General features: G+C 45.5%; 1 protein-coding gene across 2 annotated transcripts in view; it reads left to right on the forward strand.

The window, feature by feature from the left end:
* The window catches only part of fut8b (fucosyltransferase 8b (alpha (1,6) fucosyltransferase)), a 79,222-nt gene that overhangs the window by 20,834 nt on the left and 38,214 nt on the right, over nucleotides 1-20,174 (forward strand). For both annotated transcript variants that reach the window (XM_079370920.1, XM_079370919.1), the window contains one exon: nucleotides 12,338-12,959. In XM_079370920.1, the coding sequence (XP_079227046.1) occupies nucleotides 12,757-12,959 (203 nt within the window). In that variant the 5' untranslated portion in view covers nucleotides 12,338-12,756. The remainder of the gene's footprint in view (nucleotides 1-12,337; nucleotides 12,960-20,174) is intronic.

Below are 20,174 nucleotides of genomic sequence, written 5' to 3' on the forward strand. Positions count from 1 at the left end.
GAGGAACATTGATGGACCTCCCTGTGCTTTTTTTAGATGACGGGTATCAGGACTACTAACAAGCTGCTCATGTATCCCTACGTACAGTATGTGTGTGTGTGTTACAATACTGGGCTCATTGAAACAAGGAGGGTTTAGTCTCTTTCTTCACTTTTCAGAATTTACAAAGTCCTGTTGTGTAAACTCCTGCCACTGTAAGGACCGAGTATTTAAAGGAACCCAGTGATGTCGGCACTGGATATTGGACAGATGCTCCTCCCTCCTCCTTTTGCAGCAATCCACGAGTCCATGTTTCTATTTCCCTCCGTTTGAGACGGAATCGTAAAGGGTGGGGTCGTGTTTGCAGGCGGGATTGCATCAGCTCTGAAGAGCTAGCACAGGCCGACACACTGTGAGCTCTGGGCTCTTTTCAACTGCTGTTAATTAATGTGTTGAGCAACAGATCCGGGGGGGTGCAAGGGGTGCAGAAAGAAGCAGTGTGTGGGGGGCTGTTTTTTACGGACCAGTAATGGGGATTTGGGAGTGTCAGTCACATCGAGGAAATGTTCCTCCCTCAGAGGTGAATCAGGGGATTTTTCTCAATGAGGCAAGTCGAACTTGTCCTCCAGAGGAATGCAGCGTGGAGGCATTTAGGGCCGAGCCTGAAAGATGCTATAAAAAAAAAAAAGCCTTTGGTTATGGAAAGCCACAGGGGGAATGTTTGCACTGTAGCTTGTAATTGTCAGTTCCATTACACTAACAACCAGTGTTATATCTGAGTCAAGCAAGTGGACGCTGAATACAGTGAATCTGGTTAGTGTCTCTGACAGCTACAAAGAATACAAAGCAGAAAGCCTTTTTTTCTATTCGATTGTTTTCCTTCAACACAAGAATAACTCCTTTTGAAGCAATCAAAAAGAATTGTGCCAATCATTACACCGATCTGTGAATCTATATGTTGATTAACTAAAAAATAAAAAAACTTGTAGGCGGGCGTTGTGAATTGGCTGGAGCAGAAACCAACAAAGTGTCTGAGTGGAAGCGATAAATGAGAGGTCAGGCAAACGAACAGGTACACAGCCCAAGAAGGAAACCTGACGTGATGGAAGATAATAAAGACTAAAGTCAATTTGAATTTTTGTTACGACACAGAGAAGAAGTCGAACGCCTCAATTCCAGCAGATGTGTGTTCGGCCTGTCTTTGCTCAGTTCCGGCTGCGGAGCTGATAGGCGTCTCTTTATTCAAGGTGTGGGCTTCCACTGGCTCCGGCAGTCCAGAGCCCTCTGGAGAAGTTACGCAATTCAAATAATAATAATAAAAAAAAAAAAACTACATTTGTCCCTGGGAGGACAATTCAAAGACACAGAGCAGTAAAAGAACGACAGTGCAGGTGTACTAAAATTAGACAAAGAAAATAAAGTGTTGATAAAAAGTAAAGTGATGGAGCATTAACTTAGCAGAGAACAAAAAAACAAGTCAAGGCCGACACAACATTAAAACATCCGGTTTATTTTCAAGGTAAAACAACATGGGGGCCGAGGGGCAAGAACAGGTAGAAGTAGAGGCACTAGGATATGAGGTGCAACAAAATTGATTATTTTTATTAGGATTTTTTTTTTTTAAGACTTTATTTTAATTTTTCACCATTAAACAAAACAACAGAGCTCAGATACATAAACGACCACAAGCTAGTCCCAACCAGACGCACATAACTGAAGAGAGGAAGAGGGCCAACAAAATGGATTTTAACAGCAAAATTGCACGGAGGGGATGATGATGGCGTATTGATTAGGTCGCGCCACATTAACACAAGCTGCAGTCCGCCAAGCAAAGGGTTGAAGTCCAACCTTCAGCATCTTTCCTGCTCGTTATTCTCCACTCTCTCTTCCTCCTCTATCCGGTCTAAATAAAGGCAAAAGCCCCCCAAAACAAAGTAAAAAAAATAAATAAAAAAATCCCCATTACCAACAATCAACTATTTTGTCTAATCTCCTACTATTCAATCCCCATATTGCTCCGTTATTCTCATAATTAAATAGGAGCACGAGTGTTTAACATTTTCAAACAATCCTGACCTGAAGCGAAGCAATTAAACGGAAAAATTCAGTGCAAACTTAGCCGTGTCTGTTCAAGGCAGGTCCCAGTGGGTTCGGGGCTTTAATGTCAAGCTCTAACAAAATTTAGTAGAGATGAGGAAGAGGGAAAAGGAGTTAAACGGAAGAATAGAGTGGAACAGAGAGTTGAGAGGAGGACAGCAGCCGGGTAGGAGCATGGCACACAAAAAAGAAAAAAAGAAAAAACCCAGCCCATCTCGAGTCGTGAATTATTAATTTTTTGGTTGGCTTTAACATTATTCGTGCGAGTCACCGCGCCATCAGAGAGGCCAAGGCGGGACAGACTATTGCATGCAGCTGTTGGCAATTTCCAGTTTCTCATTTCATCTCCAACGCTCGTCTTTTCGGAGTGTGGGAGGAAACTGGAGCACCTGGAGGAAGCTCAAAGGGGGAGAGCGAACGGGGAGGTCGAAGTCATGGCAGAAAAGAGCAGAGCTGAGAGTCAGGGGTTTCCTGCTGGGAGGCTGACTATCACTGAGCAGCCAGACCATTTTCACTGCCTGAAGATTTGTTTTTCAAACGTATTAATGCGAGGACAAAGAGTCCTTTTAAAACTGCTTTTCATGTTACATATCGAACGCTCCATTATTCCCAGGCGAAAAGTGCTTCCTTTTTTTTTTTTTTTATTATTCCTCTCAAGCAAATGTCTGTGAACGTAAATTACTTATCATCCGTCTCCAGGTGTCCAATTTTAAGGCTGAACAGAGGAGGAATATGTCACTTGTTAGCGCTGGAATTTTAAGGTCACAGAGCAAAAGGCTTGAAGACAAGAGAATGGAGGTAATGTAGCAGAGCGAGAGCGATGAATTAGAGCGAGCTGTGTGTTACTGCTGTTTATAGAACTCCTTCTCTTGTCTGTATTAGTCAGGACTCCGGGTCCCCTCAGGGTACACTCTTCATCTCCTCCTCTGTCTACGTCTACAGCTGCCATCTTTCCTCCCATTACCGACCTCCCCTTGCTTGCTCTTCTTCCGACCACTTTTATTTATTTTGATTTGATTTTGTTTTTCGGGCCCTCTCGTCTGTCTCTGAGACTGCTTTTATTTTTGCTGCCATTCTTGTGCTCTTCCTTTGCCGTTCACTTCCCCTCGCTCCTTTGTGTTTTTTTTCCCCCTCCACTCTCACATGCTGCCGTCTAGGTGTCCTCTTGCCACAGCTCTCCCCTCCATCTGTTCCTGTTCCCTCTGTTTGCATCCATCGTTCAACACTTTGCCCCGGAGAGGACACTTTGACTGGTGGAGGGGGGGGGGGGGGGCCTTGAGCACACGGTTTAATGGGAGTTAAGCGCTGACCGTAAATTCTGTGGCTGGAGATGAGTGAAGCAGGGAGTGTTCACGGGTTGGCCTGCGCTGCTTATTGTGTTGGAAACATAACTTATTGCACCAGAGCCCGCTGAGACCCCCCCCCCCCCCTGCTGTTCTCGTCAATCTCTGCTTTTATTGGTAAATTGCAGAGGGACATCAGGAGCATTTGTTATCACTGCCTACCTTCCTCGGTTGCTTATGTCCCCTCACGGCTGGCTTCCACCTCAGACACATTTCGTCTCTGTCTGTTCTCACTCTGGGTCCATCTCTGATTTTCCGCCTTTACTTGCTTGCCAGGCCGATCACTCGCACTGTGGTTAGACTTTATGCCTCTCCGGTGTTATATTTGATGCAAAGAATTGTTTTCTAGGCTCAAGCAGCTGGGTGTCCGACCGTGCCTTGCCGAGGGATGTGCCTTTCCTGGGTGTGTTTCCTCTCAGAGCTCAGCTCATCGTCTTTAAGCGTGGCTCTCACTGCGGGTTGCAGGCCAAATTACACCGAATGGTAATCACGCTGCGAGCCTGACCACTTCCAAGTCTTGTTTCAAAGGTCTGATTGTAATCCGAGCGGGATCCATATTCATCGGATCCAGGCGTATCACATTATGCGTCGGCGCATATTCAGATGATAGAATCTGACAATTTAGCACAGTGTAAGACTTCCTTGTGCGTGTCCTCCGTACTTCTGCTGCTCTCTCTCTTCCTCTTCGGCCGCTCGTCCTCCTCTGTTTCCTCAGTCAGTCATTAGGCACCCTTTTCAAGTTGATTGGATAAAGGTTGGCACCCTCTGTATGGGGTCATCGCAGGACCCCCCCCCCCCCCCCCCCTTCACACACACACACACACACACACACACACTCTTCTAGCTTGTGCCAAACCACCCAGGCCGTGAAAGGTCAGCCGTCATTGGGACTCATTACATTACAGGAACTGAAACTGGAACAGACAGGAAGTGTGTGTGTGTGTGTGTGTGTGTGTGTGTGTGTGTGTGTGTGTGTGTGTGTGTGTGTGTGTGTGTGTGTGTGTGTGTGTGTGTGTGTGTGTGTGTGTGTGTGTGTGTGTGTGTGTGTGTGTGTGTGTGTGTGTGTGTGTGTGTGTGTGTGTGTGTGTGTGTGTGTGTGTGTGTGTGTGTGTGGATTGAACCAGTGATAGAGCTCAAGGTAGATAAATAACTCAGACCTTGAGCTTCCCCTTCTCTGTTCCTCACACATGATGACGGTCACGCTTCTCTGTCGCTCGCTCTCAGTCTTCCTCATCACTGCTGTGCATAAAATAAATGATCAATTTGTGATGATGCTTAGTTCCACCGATGCTCCGAGCCCCGAATAAACACAGACTTATACTGGCACACACACACACACACACACACACACACACACACACACCAACACTTAATGTCCTCTTGGCTTGAGGCGTGATGCATGCAGCTGCTTGAGTGGCATTGACTCCTGCTCTTTTCCCTTCTCTCTACAAAACACACACACACACACACACACACACACACACACACACACAGCATTGCAGGGCCAGTCCATCACCCTCACTGACATGGTGAATTTACAATGCAGTCCTTGACCACGCCCGTGCCCTGAGATCCACCTTCAGTCGTCAGGAGACAGATTGGCTTGGCAGGTGGGGTCCGGCGTCCTGCTCCCTTTATTTGGACAGAAAACGTCATAAAACCTCGGGATGATTGGTCCTTTTTACGGCTAATCGTGTGTCCCTCCGTCCCAATTAAAAACTTGTTTGCATAAACCACCAGCACAGATTTAGCCTCCCGCGGCACACACTCGCGTGTGTGTGTGTGTTTGTGTGTGTTTTTGGTTTTGCCTATCTTTGTGTCATTGCGCGAGTGCACTCGCGTGCGCGTGTGTATCCTGCTGTCAGCGAATTCTCCACAGAGATAACCTTGAAGGAGAGGCTGTGTGCTTCGCTCTGATACCGAACGCCAAGCTGCAGCCGGCTCAGCTTTTGCAACGGCTAGAACTTCTGTGAGACCTTTAGCCACTTCTGCAAGACTTAATCCCAAAGTTGTGATGATGTGGGCTGACTCGGGCGCTCAGGTGGCGGCACGGCTCAGATACTATACGGCTACTCCTCGATGAAAGCGTGACACTGTGTGAGAGCACACCTCTCTGTTAACAGGGATGACATGTATTAGATTTCTTTTAAAGTCTGTGGTAGCCTTCATTCATCCACATTCAAGGGCTAAAGCAAATACAAAAAAAATCCCTTTTTTTTTTAACCACACAAGTGCAGGGTCGGTCATTTTCTCCAGATACACTTTTTAAGATTTGGGTTGAAATTGTCTTTAGGTCCTGACAGACATTAATAACCCAAGTGCTCTGAAAAAGGAACAAAGACAATCCGTCACCTGAAGCAGTTGTAAAAACTTCGACCAATGTCTGCACTCGGTTCCATTTTCACGAACCAATCACGTCTCCCTGCTCGTTGTCTACACCGTGCATGCACGCGCTCAAAGCATGAGCTGAGGTCCGCTTCTGGACCAATGGCGCGATTGCATTTAAGTGAGAGGCGGGGCTTTTCTGGGCACACGGAGAGGGAGGAGGGTGGTTACAGACGCAGCAATCAGGGAATGTTTGGACAACAATTTTATGAACTACGATCAATATTTTAAAAGGAATTGTTTCTGCGACATATATTGAACACTTTATCCTTCCATATTATTTGATCTAAACTCAAAAAAAAAAAAAAAGATAGCTATCTCCAAAAAACGTCCGAAGCAGCCCTCAAACACTCATATGAGTAATGTACGTGAGTCCTGAGGACAGGACCTCGGTGTTGTCTGTGTTGGCTGTTAATGTGTCTGTACTAACGCCCAGTGCAGTTCCTGCCCTTTACCCTCCCTGCTCACCATCTCTCTGTTCTCTGCTCCTTCCCCGCGTCGGCCTCTCTCTCTCCCATTTAGCCTCAGCTAATGGACTCCTCCACGTTCACGTTAGAAATGTTGTGAAGTAAACAGCAGCTCATGAAATATTTACCACTCGGCTGTAAGGGTGATGCTGTGTGTCACTCTGTACCCCCCCCCCCCCCCCCCCCCCCCACACACACACACACACACACACACACACTCCCCTAGGTGTCTCCGGGTGTCTTCTGCATCTTGGCTCTGAGCCAACTGAGACGCAGAAAAGAAGCTGTGGGAACACTCTGCTGCTGGATGAGTCAGACACTTGCTGATATTCACATTGATAAAAAAAAAAAAAATTGGTGAGGTTTTCTTTGTCACAAATTGCAGGAAACAGGGGGGGGGAGGGGGGGCAAACAAATTCAGGTTACAATCCTTCTGCCTGAAACATTTTCTGTACTATTCTGCTTTTTGGATTGAATATGTTATGATTGTCTTTTTTTTTTTTTTTTTTTTAACGTCTCTGCCTGATCCATTACTGTGGAGTGCTTTTGCTTTTTGGTGCTTGTACTTGAAATGCGTCACGCTGTGTTTCCGTGGCTTTGGCGAGCCGGGGGTTGTGGCTGTGAGGTCGTCGCTTTGAACCTCCAGACCAGCTGAGAAAATAGCCGGAAAAAGCAGCTCAGTGTCCATATGTTGGAACCTGTGGCAGCGCCGGGCTGCTATCAGATGGAAATGAGTGTAGCTTAACGGCTATAAAGAGGGCTGTTCCTCAAGAACAGCTTGCTCAGCAAAGCATCGCTGGATAAATAATGGTTAAAAATGGCTGCCAGAGTGTGAGTTGATGCTTCTCCTGCTGCTTTTACTCTGGTCCAAACACCTGCAAGCTTCCCCTCGATACTGAAAGTCGGACTTCTCAAATAGAATTGGCCGTATACTGGGAGGAAAAATCACAGCTGTTGATAATAACGTTTCTCCCATTTGGCATCCTCGTAATGCTGCTATTTATTTCCTTGTGAAGCCAGAACACAACACCTTTAGCAACACACTGATACACCTGGACTCCAAGGAAGATTAGTGACACACACATACCGTGGTATAAAACTCCCTTTCAGTTGTTGGTGTAACATAAGCCGACCTTATCCGAGCTCCATGCATAATTCATCGGCGGACTTCATCGCTGTGCGCTTATTGCCTGGAGACCGACGCGTGCTGATAGATGACCTCCGCCGCCGCCCGAGTCACGCTGAAGATTGACTAGCTGGACCCGAAAGCAGCTCCCACTTTGCTGACCCCTCACGATCATGCGTGTTCCCGCAGCACCGGGGATTTCCACAGGGTTGCTATTCCATCTCACTCTGTCGGCTTTCTTTCACAGCATGTGACGGTCAAAAAAAAAAAAAAAAAAAAAGGCCGCCTTCAAACACACTTTACACTCAACTGCTTGTAACGTTCAATAACTCATCAAGCAGACGACGTTCCGTCGCTCGATTCGTCTTGTGCTACACTGGACTCAAATGGTTTCTTCATGTTGTTGCTTTGTTTTTGTTTTCGTCTGCGCCGTTCAGCACTTTGGATCAACTGTGTTGTATGTTAAGTGCTATATAAATAAAGTTGAGTTGAGTTGAGGGCCATCGTGGGAAAACGCTGGTGTATGAAGCACAAGGTCGAGTGGGGGATAATTACAGGAGGCAGAGGGTCCAATTTATGAACAGCTAGGTCTACATATTATTTCCTTTCAAAGGTGAATGTTATGTAATGTCCCCACTTTACTTGGAAAACAATAATGGTGTGTGTGTGTGTGTGGGGGGGGGGGGGGTGTGTAGGGGGGGTGTATGTGGAAGAAAGGAATACAAAAAGAGGCATTAATATGGCCAACTTCTGTAAATCCCCAATCAGCAGCTAATCTGTCACACAATCCCACTTAGAGATGATTGTGCCACAGCAGATGTGAAAGGTTGGAGAAAATGGAAAAATCACTGACTGTGCGACTCGCACCGGCTAAATGCAGTTGTATGATCATCAGTCGGAGAAATTTCATTTCAGTATAATTCTCTCTTTAATTGTGGCACATTCTGCTGACACAGAGCAAAACAGATCTCTCCTGCTTCCTTTAGTAAATCATGAAACACGGCGGAATGAAACTAGGAAAAAGAAAGTCCCTGAATGCATCACAGCCAAGGCTAAGCTAAAAAGAAACCATAACATCTCCCTCACTTATTATCTGAGTGCTGTAATAATAAAGAAAAATAACTTAACTAATAATCCTTTGTTTTTTTTACCCTCTGAAATAGAGTGCATCTCTTTAGTCATGATTATCTGCTGCTTACAGTAATTAATTGCAAGCAGTTGATCTAAGATTCTGTTACCCAACCTCTACACACTCTGTGCTTCCACTAATGTGACCAGATAAGCTCAAATTGTTCCGCCCAACATCAGGGTGAATTTTCTATTAATAGTCCATTAGACTGTGTGTGAGCTCAGCAGACTTCACGTCATTCCCAACAATCGAAAAACCATCTTCACGACCTTTAGTGTGAAGGATGTTTTTTTTTTTTTTTTTTAATTTTTCGGAGCCTGATATTTTATACCTGATTACGCGGATCGTTGTACATCGCCCTTGATGTTAATGATGTTAGCTTGTGTTACGAGGCTATTAACGGGGCGTTCCAGCGATTTGCTATTGCACTTCTCTGTGGTTAAAGGAGTTGTAAAAAAAAAAGGCCGATTTTAAAAAAGTGTTAGCACAATGAATGCAACGAAGGTTGACATCTTCTGACTTGTTTGACTGAAGCGTGAGAAGATCTGGATCCTACAATTCCCATGAAGCAAATCCATCACATTTTTCTTTTAGACTTCTCTCGTCTGATAAAAGCCCTCATCGTTCAGTGTGGGTGAAGTTCGTATGGGTTTTCCAAAACTTAACTGAAGGCGACCTTGATGACATCATCATAAACATGGAGTAGTTGTATTTGCCGCTTTCACACGGGAAGTGACGATTCTCGACCAATAAATGGACTGAAGTGTTTAGCTCCACCTTTTTTTTTTGTGGATCTCTGCCGGCTTCAGTCAGTCGCCACAAAATGCCGTACAAGACAAACCGAACGGAACGAGGCTAAACACCACAAAACTGCGTCCACTTCTTGACACTCTGGAGAGTGATAATGCTTGGTATAATCCATGTAGCGCCCTCTGCTGGTGACTCAAGAGGGAAAACTTCTATTGTTTTTTTTAGCAACACTCAAATGAAATGATACTTGACTGGTAGCTAAATGAAGTAATATCAGCCCATATCTGCGCTAAAATTAGCCGATACCGTTATTCACTTGATACGCTAATGTCGGCCGATGTTTTATCGGTCGGCAGAGAAACGGGTCGGGCTCGAGTGTCAAAGCGCCAGAATCGAAATGATAAATGACGTGGAGTGTTCCTTTTTAAATGTTCGTTATAGTTAGACGTCCAGAAAAGTTTGACATTTTCTTCAGCTTTTTCCTCTTTTATCTCGACTGATCTCTCTGAGTAGGCCATTAACTGCGAGGAGTTCATGTTAATTTCCCCCGAGTTCTATTAATACAGCGGTAATATATTACTGACTTAGCTTGACTTTCAAGTGTATAAGCAGAACACTAGCTAGGAGTGTTATCTCAGAAACATTCCCATATCCTATTTGGCAGCAGTTGCCTGCCTCATCCCGCAGTTTTATATATATATATATCAGTTTTAGTCTACTGAACACAAGCCTCATTATGGCTCCTCAAACACGGTGACAAGGGCTTTTGCCGGCTGCCTTTTAGTAAAGTCCCAGTTGTGCATTAGCTGGTGGAGTGCTACCCTCTTGCAGCTTTTATTTTCCATAATAAAACACAGCTCAGCACATCTTTGTGCTGCATGCATAAAGAGGAGCCACGCTTGTGTCAGCCTGGGTTAGTCGCGACAGGATCACCGGCAAGGAAAGAGGGTTTGTGCAGATTTCAATAATCCTGCATCATTCCCCGAGAAATAAAAGGAGCGTCGATTGTATCTCAGTGCTTTAGCTTTTTTTTTTTTTTTTTTTTTTTTTTGGCTGCTTTTTTTCCAGGCTGTTTTCACTGTGAAGCACCAAAAGTCTCTCTGGGATTTTAGCACGGCACCATTTATGTCCTACATTTCAACTATGCAGCCATGGTAAACATGATGTGCTACTGTTAACCTACTTCGTCGCTGCAAGGCGAACCCCAGCAGGAACACTTCCTCTCTCGGATGCTCACAGGGCGGAAACACCAGAGACACTGCGACTTGTCAATCAACCCCACCGCACCGCCACCACCGCTCACGGAAAGTCTGAGATGTTTGGTATTATTCCAGCGCGCTGTGCTACACACTCAAAGATGATAGCAGCACTCATACTCACACACACTTAGATGTTTTTTTGCACTCACACACCTGCCAGTCTTCATCCCATCACACGACCAGTCTCCGTTGCGTGGCAGGGCTTTGTTGGTTGACTTGACAGCAAAGGTTGCTTCATAAACCCGGCACGCGTCCATCTCCGTCTCCCCCACTGCTCTGCGATGAAGGGAAGTGATGATCCAGGGATTTTTTTCATTCCCTCTGCTCCATTGGGCTCACTGCATCACCTTGACAATGTTGCATTCAGTCACGGAGGAGGCTTCAGGGATGGCAGCGGGCACTTTGGGGAGCAGGGAATGCTCGGGGAGAATTTTGTGGGATTTAACCAGCTCCAAACAAATCCACTAACTGTCTGGCTTAGTCGTGCTTTTACTGAATGTGAGGGAGAAAATGTTGGATGCGGGTTGCGGTAGGCTGTGATTAAGGATGCGGTATGGGTGTCAAGGGAAACAAGCAGGATAGTAAGTTATGCGCGTCTATATGGATGCGTTTGTGTGTCTGCTAGCAGGCAGGACACGGCAAGTGGAACATCCCTGTCGTGCCTGGAAGCAATGCAGCATACCTCTCAGACTGCACACAACTATGTTGATGCAAATTGCAGTGTCATCCTGATCAGTCCTGTAGGCTGCTGAGACAAGGTTATGTCAGGACCAGTCTGCTTCTTGGCTGTATGTATCCGTGTGTCTGCCCTGCTCTGTGCTCACTCATGAGCCATGCCTCATGCTTTGCTCATCTCTTCACCAGTATTTGTCTGTCTAGCTGGATCCCTGACCTACATGACAAGTCAGCCGAAATCCAGGTTTTCGAAGTAAAACCCAAACCTGCCATCTCTCAACGACCTGCAGGGGGCATCTGTACACTTATTCAGCCTTTGTCCACATTTTTCTATTACCGCCTTAAAGGTCCCATTTTCTGGTTTTATCTTCCCTTAAGTGTGTTTTCCAGGTGTCTCGTGCATGTTTAGGCGCATCTATTTGCAAAAATTCAAAGGTCGTGAAAACGCGACTTCTCCTCATTCCTCCTGTTAGCAGTAGCAATAGCCAGCTCAATCCCTTACCCCCCCCTCGTTGAAAGTTTGTGTTGTGACATCACAAGACCAAGATCCACTGATCCAAGCCCATTGGCTTGTTGTAGCAAGCACAAGCTCCCCTAGGAATGACTGTAGCATTGTAGCATTTCCATTATGGTAAAAGAGGTGGGACATATACGAGAACAAAGCCGAGCGACTGACCAATTACAAGAGAGCTAATCGACCAATGGAATCGGACTTGGCACATGTGGGGGATTCTGAGTGTTAGAAGTCCAGGCCTGAATGGAGTGGCAGTAAATGAAAACAGACACTTTTCTAACATTAGCGTGAACATACTTTTGTCGACACATAAATTAGGTACGAGAAACCCAAAAAGCGTAGAATATGTGACCTTTAAGACATGGCAACCTGTGATTGGCAAGTTGCTTCCATAACAACTTGTTGTACAGTAATAGATATGAAGAATGTGTATCCATCCTTTATTCTTAATTTGGCTTCCGGTTCCAAAAAATCCAACAAGGGGTCCAAAAGGAAGGTTTAGAAACTAGTGAAAGACAGCATGGTGGTTTGTCCACTCCTTCAATGCATTCTCTGATTTTCATCACGCAGACTTGTGCTCTAAGCTCTCCTTCTCTTTCTTTGTTTTTCACAGGACACTTCTGTAAAACAAGAATCCCCTGGGACGAAAGGAAACTGCAAGACTGTGTGGGACGAGCCGGTCAACAGGGATCTGGTTGGAGGGGAGAGAACACCTGTCCAGCCTTTGAAACACAGACTTCCAACATGCTAGCCATGCTTTAGCATGCACAGGATACGCTGGTTGATCGCAGGAGAAACACACACTGCCCATCCCTCACACTCCTGAGCCAAACGCCAACAATAACCTGCTCCTATCAGGCCTTTACTGTACACCATCCCTGCAAAGATGCCAAGGTTGGCGCTGTGGCACTTGTGGTGACGGGGCACAGAGTGTGTGTGTGTGTGCGCGCGCACATCCGGCGGGCGAGGCCGGTGGGTCGGCTGGTGTACAGGCACGCCAAGACGTGTTTTCAGAGCGGGTGAGGCTGAACCATGCGGCCCTGGGCGGGTTCATGGCGTTGGATTACCCTGGTGCTGTTGGCCTGGGGCACCCTTCTCTTCTACATTGGCGGTCACTTGGTGAGAGACAGCGAGCACCCGGAGCGGTCCAGCAGGGAGCTCTCCAAAATCCTGGCCAAGCTAGAGCGGCTCAAGCAGCAGAATGAAGACCTGCGGCGCATGGCCGAATCGCTCAGGTAACGATGAGGCGGAAATGTTGGAGTTGATGATGTAACCAGGAATATTTACTACCTTTGAAAACTGATCAGATTTTTGTCTCAGAAATGTGCATAAGCCTTTATATGGCATTAATCAACCAGCCAGGGTGATTGAAGCCAGTAATTTAAAACCTGATATCTTGCCATGCACACCCTTAACTTGAACTATGTGGTAGAGAGTCAGTGACAAACAATATGATAATGGTTTATAAATCTCTGAAACATTTCTGGTGATGCAAAAAATAAACGGTATTACTCCTCTCATTTCATGTTCTGGCATAAAGCATTGACTGTAGATAAAGATGGACGACCCCATCCATCACAGGTACTGACGGATCGAGCTGGACTGTGTGCTTCCAGAAGTCAAAATCCCCCTTCATTTTCTCCCTTGTGGATTAGATTATTAGCCATCATGCCATAACCATCTAGTTTCACTGAGTGTGAAAAGGTGTGTTTATTTTCCCGCAGCAGACACAAGTCAGTATGATATCATCCTTCGTTTTATGAAAAACATGGTTTATTTACGATATTAGAGAAAAGAGCGGTCACTGTTCAGCTCCGTTGTGCTGTTGATGTTATTTGAAGCCGGAGTTTACCCAGTAGAGAACGCCGCTGGAATTCACTTCCCACCACTTTTCGCCCAACCAAAACACACATCATACTTAATGATAGACTGCCAAAGAGTCGAAACAGTCCACCGTAGAAAATATCCCTGTGTCAGTTTGAGGCACACACTTATGGTTATGGACAATTCACTATTTCTTATTTTAATGTTTGTTAAGTTTCCTCTGGCTCTTTCTCTTCTTTTCTGCTACCACAGCACCACAGGAGCCACAGTGGTCAACACAGCTATCAATCATGACATCATAGCCCTTTTAAAAACCAAATCAAAGAAAATGAAAAAATAACCTTTCGAAGAGAACACTCTTACATAAATCAGCATAATGACATCACACTAAAATGACAAAAAAAACATTTTTGAGAATAATTTGTCTGACATCTTTCTTTCTTTTTTTTCGACCAATGTCACCTCTGTTAACATGGAGGAGGCGGAGCTTGTGACCTATACTACAGCCAGTCAGTAGGAGGAGGGAGCGTCACATGTTCTAGCTCTGCTGACGGGGAGCTGTCATGTCTTCCATCTTTATTTACAGCCCGTGGTATAATACATGAAGGTCAAATCCACAAAGTGGAAGCCAGACAGAGTGGAGTTCAACATTCACCACTGAGGTGACCCAGGAATAATACAGTGTGATCTCCATGTGAAAGTGCAAACACTTAAAGGACCTAAGCACAGTCGTAATGACACTAAGGATGCTACTTAAAACATTTCCACAAAATGAGTAAGCAGGTGTCTCTTTCCTGTGTAAACATAATCTCCAGATATGATCCAAACAAATGTAAGCTACCAAAATGAAGCAGGCTATTTCAGAAACAAAGCTCATCAACAGTAACAGCTGTGGTCCTTATCCTTACCTTACGCAAGCAATCAAGGACATCTGCATGAGTGGTGAAGCCAATGCTACATTGACAGTTTGAGTGCTTTAGTGAAATGCATCAGGTCCATTAGTTTGTCTCTACTGGGTCCACTGTTCTTACATTTTGAAGTAAACTGTGATGAGCTGTCAGACGTAATGCACTCCTCTTACATGCATGCCATGCATGACGTTATGATGGTACAGTGCATCGTGCTCTTACATTTCTGCAAAGACCAGCAATTAAGCCCACCCTCCATCTCCCTGCAAGTCCAATCAGTGTCATTTTTCAAATGCCAAGATGTTGCTTTGATATGGACTTTTATTTATTAGCTTTTGCAAATATTAACTCAGCATCTGATTCAGTCGGCGTCTTGCTGTTAAACAAACATTGCTGCGAAGTTTTCGTGGAAAGCTCATCACTGGCGTCGGAGATGGTGTGTGTGACAGACAGATGGATGGACCGTCGCACACCTCACCAGATTTCATTGTGTTATTTTTTTTTATTTTTTTTTGCAGACAATAGCACATTGTAGAGCCCATTAACCACGCAGCATCACTCACACTTTCAAGCTATGTGTAATAGAGAGACAGATGGTTTTGCTCTTATCTCCGCATGCTGACAGCCTTTCTCTTTACACATAAACACAGGGCCTGTGCGTGTGCGTGTGTGTGTGTGTGTGTGTGTGTGTGTGTGCTGGGGATGCAGTAGTATGTCCTGCTGTGCTTCACATTAACAGGGAACCCGATGCTTCAGATGTTGCCATTGCTGCCGCTCTGTGATATTGCAATTCACTTTGATGCTGGGCCCTCATCAGGGCACACACAAACATTAAAAAAAAAAAAAAAAAAAACATGCACACACACACACACACACACGTTGCGTCAGACAGCTGGTCCCTGATTAAATCCCTTGCTTTTGTAATTATTCAAAATTGGCTCAAAAACAAAGGTGGAATTCATGGCATAAAATACAAGTGCAGCTTTCAGTCGACCAGTGTCCAGATGGGTCCCCGACACACTGCACGCTTGTTGCATGTTATTGACTTCGGTTGTTGATCTGGGACCGAGGCCTCCGCAGTTGTTTACTGGAGCAGCAGCGCTACACTGCCTTCTCAAGTCCCTATAAGCTACAGCTAAGTATCTGCCACAGCAGGCAGGAGGTTAGGCGTTATGAGCCATCGACTGAGACAGGGGTTGGTTTGTCCTCTGTTCAATTTTCTCTGTACATGTTCGTGTGTGTGTGCGGTGGTCAGATACAGGCCCGGGAGAGAACTTCACCAGTGCCCCATCGTGTAGCGTCTCTTATCCTTACATTAGAGCCCTAATAGGCACAAAGAGGCTGTTAGCGAGCTGCCCGTCATTCCTGCCACTTCCACAGCCCCTCCCTGTGCCTCCTCCTGTTCCACATTTCACTCTTTCTTCACTTCCCTCTTCCTCCTGCTCGTCCTCCACCTCATTCAACTACCAAACTGCTGACAGACGCATGGCACGGAGCCAGACTCCAGCCGGCAGGTCGACACCGACTGACACGCCGCATAACAACTCACTATCGCGCGAATCGACTAACTCGCCGCACGACTTACCCATTCTACTTCCCCATCCTGCAGATTTGGACTGAGCAAATGAATCCCTCAGACATTGGATGAAAAAAGAAGGATTCGTAGAACGTACCTCGCCTTCACATTAATGGCTTCATTTTGTATGAGGGGCCTCAGAGAGATTTAAACACATAACCCTGAAATGATTACACTTTTGCTTTCAGTTGTTGTGCAGCTGCATTGTGTTGATTTATAGTTCAGTGTGGGATATAACGTGGTTAGTGCCCTCATACCGAAGCAGCACTCGACTGATGTACGTTGCATTATTGGGCTGTGTTGTGCATTCCCTCTACACACTGGATGACAATGAGAAGACAGACTGAAGTGGTTTTTATAGGATATAGATTTTCTTGTTTACACATTTGTGTAGCTTCACTGGGATGACGTAGATACGTAGAGGATTCTGTGGAGATGATCCTTACAGTTGTATGTGTGAATTAGGAGTTGAGAACTCCCAGAGTTAGACCGGCTTTTTGTCAGTCAAATCTTTGCACAAATTGTTTTCTTTCTTTCTTTCTTTCTTTCTTTCTTTCTTTCTTTTTTTTTTTTTTGTTCGCTGAGCTGGGCAAGGGAGGAGAAACATACTGTTTACAGGCTGTAGGACAGGCCGTAAACTTTACAAACCATATCTGAAATTCCATCAGTGCTCATCGGCCTGTGTTTCTCCACAGGGAGTTAAATTACCCAGAGGTCCTCTCCTCCCTAAAACCAAAGGACCTGGTGATTAAAAGTGGTATTGACACTAAAAAAAAAGGTGTTTAACAAACATTGTTTGGTCGTACAGGGTATGATACAATAAAGGATATTGAGGTGCAGTTGGATGAGCAGCTGCTGGCTTGTTTGTACACACTCAACTAGCTTTAATGCTCGGTTCAGGATTCATACGATTAGCTTTTCTCTCTTTTTGAGTTAAGCTAACTTCAATCCTTTTACCTTCCAGTTCACATCGATAAAGAATATCTCCACTGTGGATCATTCTGATGTCTGATGTGTCCTTGGGTAAGACACTTAACCCCGGGTTGCTCCCCCTGCTCCATGTGTATGAATGGTTAGGGGTGAGACGCGGTGTGAAAGTAACATCTAGAACGTATTGGCTTCTTAAAAAATGGTCTGGGTTTAAAGAGAGCTATCAACGTCTTCCAAGTAAACGTAAGTCTCAGAAAGGATGAGATAGCACTGCGGTGTTCTGTTGAACCAAGTATTAGCCACGAATGATTGTGTTCAACTGACAAAAAAAATGTCTGCAGCTTAACATTATTAACACACTTCCGATCATGTGTTACCCATTTTTCTGAATTAGCAGTTATTTCAGATCGCAGTCAGATTTGAATTAATCAGTCTTTAATCAACATTCACATTCAAAGAAGCATCACCTGGCGTGCCCTCAGTTTCAGTTCAGCGGCTCCGTCATCCAGGCTGTTTCTTGACTGATATGAGCGACAGGCAGCACGCCAGCCCACCGCTAAGCCAGCAGCATTAATGAGAGGTGAGCACTAGGTCGGGTTGCTCAGTCTTCTCTGGCTCCGCCCTCTCTGCAGCTGTCAGTCACCGCGGGCGCCGAGCCACAGGCCCCCGCAGAGACAATGACACGCGGCAGCCTGACGGTGTGACATCGAAGGGAGCGAAGGGGTTAGAGTGACAGCTGGGCTGAGCGATGAGGACCTGATCAATCCCCGAGGCATGCCAGCAGAGGGGACGAAAAAGGGAAAAGGAAGGAAGGGGGTGAAGAGGACGGGACCAAGATTAATGGGCATTAAAAAGACCACAATATATTTGAAGTAGAGGTGCTCCAATACCATGACTTTCATCCCTATACACATTCAGACACTAGATTTGACTTTCATGGGGTAGGATTCGGACAAGATGGTTTACTGTATGCTGAAGAAACCCCAAGAGATAAGAGGTACTTTGTCCTTTGGGGGGCGCCAAAATTGACGCAAACTGAACAATACTCACAGGAGACATTAAGTGAAACAACATTAAGTGAAACAAACTCTGAGCTATGAAAAAGAGGGCTAAGAATACTGTTCACTGGGATATAAAGGGACATGGCTGGGGCTGATTGCTTGGGTTACAGCTTTCACTTGTTGCAACACCATCCAACAGATTCTGCTTCCGCTGCCAGACCTGAGCTCCCATCGACCCCTCTGATGTTCTGGCATGGCAAATCAAGGTCTACAACCACAAACACTAGCCCCATTGTGGAATCTGTCTGCAGTTAGGACATCTCTGTCAAGTCCCGGGCTCGGAGCGTAACTTGGCTCGCTTTTTATGTACTGGAGCATTAAAGCATGCAAAGCAAGAATGCAGCATCAAGAATCGGTTTACTTGAAACTGTGCTGTTGAGTCAGCGGACAGAGGAAGGAGGCACAGCGATTAGATTCACCGATTTGCAGAATATTCCCACAACAGATACTCGCACATCCCTTGCAGTTAATCTGACATAAAGTGAGAGTACAATCAGACGTATATGTATATGGCTGTAGCATAGTTGCTAACGTTATCTTTTTGAAAAAAGGTCTCTCAAAGTGATTCTTTGCAATGGCAGCAGCTTTTCATGGTTATACTAGAATTTTCCAACTATGTGATGACTAGTCCCTTTCTCTCATACATAAGCTTGACTTATTGGAGTCAAATGGTTTGCTCCCAGAGAAGTGTTAGAACCTGTCTGTCCATTTGGTTACGCATCACTGTTTATTAATAACAGTGTTCATACACATGCGTAGAAAAGATGCTTCAATGCTTTTTTTTTTTTTTTTTTCCTCATAGACTTGGTTTAAAATGGTGACACGAACAACAACATAAAACAGAGCTTTGACCAACTCTGCAAGGATGTGATTTGATTGTGATCGTTGTATTATTTCCTGGCTCGGAACACCGAGCCAATCCCTACCGAGAACATTCCCTCACATTTGTTGGGCTACAATCTGGGACACAGCAGTAAAACATGAAAAAGCTGTTAAGCATTCCACACTAAGCATGGTGTGAGAGAAAAATTGCTGCCATGTAAATATGGTTGACAGCAGTAGTAGAAAGTGACACCAGCTTCCATAATCACTGCTCCTCCTGGTGGTTAGATCGATGGTTGCAACTCGTTTTCACAAGTTCCGCGAAGGGGCGTTACAAGTCCGCCCACGTTGACTGTGTCATTGACTACGTCGCCGCAGGCCCCCTGCATGGTCTCAGCAAGGACCGGTCGAGGGAATTTTTTTTGGCTGTATCTATATAATGGATATTATTGGCCAGGTAGGCGACTGTTCTGTGGAAAAACTAAATCAAAACCAAGATATCGGATCAGAGCGATTACTGCCATTCTTGCTAATAATCGTATTGTAGGTTGTGTTGAAGAGGTAAACTTGTCCAAACAACTCTAGTGCAATACTTTAACGAAAGCTCCTTCTGAAAGGGAAGGTGACGCTGTTGCCTGACTGTATCTGCAGCTCACATCTAAACACTATACATATGTATGGTTTCCCCGGTTACCACGTTTGATTTCCTTTGTAGTCCATGTATATTATATCTGCTGACAAGGTCGATATAAAAGTGCAGCAGTGCCACCTATGCCCCCTCCGTTCAGACTTTTCGCCTGTCTCTGATCGCTCCATGAACTCCGCGGTTACCATGTGCAGGGGAGGGAGCATGTACACGGCTCGACACCTGGGGCAGCTTTTCAGAGGAAACTGGGTTACATGCTGAACCTCACCTGCTTTCCGGCTCAGTGCTCAGTGCCAGTGGGGCTCATCACCCCGCGCTTTCATAGCCTGTCTTTCACTGCACGGTATCCCCCCCCCATACCACCAATCCTTTCCGCATCACCTCCCAAAAGTCAGAGTTTTTTGTTTTTTTTTCCTTCCCCCCACTCTGCTCTCTCCCCTGTATCGTTTGATTAAGATGCTGCTGAATGCAGCTGCTTCGTCTCGTCTCCGCTTCAGGTTCTCTGGAGATACCGTCAGGGATCATTTGTGTATTTGTGCACACTGTTTGCCTCCTTTCCTGCGTGTGTGTCGGCGGGTTTAGATTCAGCTGAGTGTTTGGATATATTTTATATCTACATCTTTTGTTTGAGGGGCGCTTGTGTTTTCTCTGCACCAACATTGTGTCTCAGCAGCTTTTCTTTC

Source organism: Symphodus melops (assembly GCF_947650265.1).
Source record: "Symphodus melops genome assembly, chromosome: 1".
Lineage (NCBI taxonomy): Eukaryota > Metazoa > Chordata > Actinopteri > Labriformes > Labridae > Symphodus > Symphodus melops.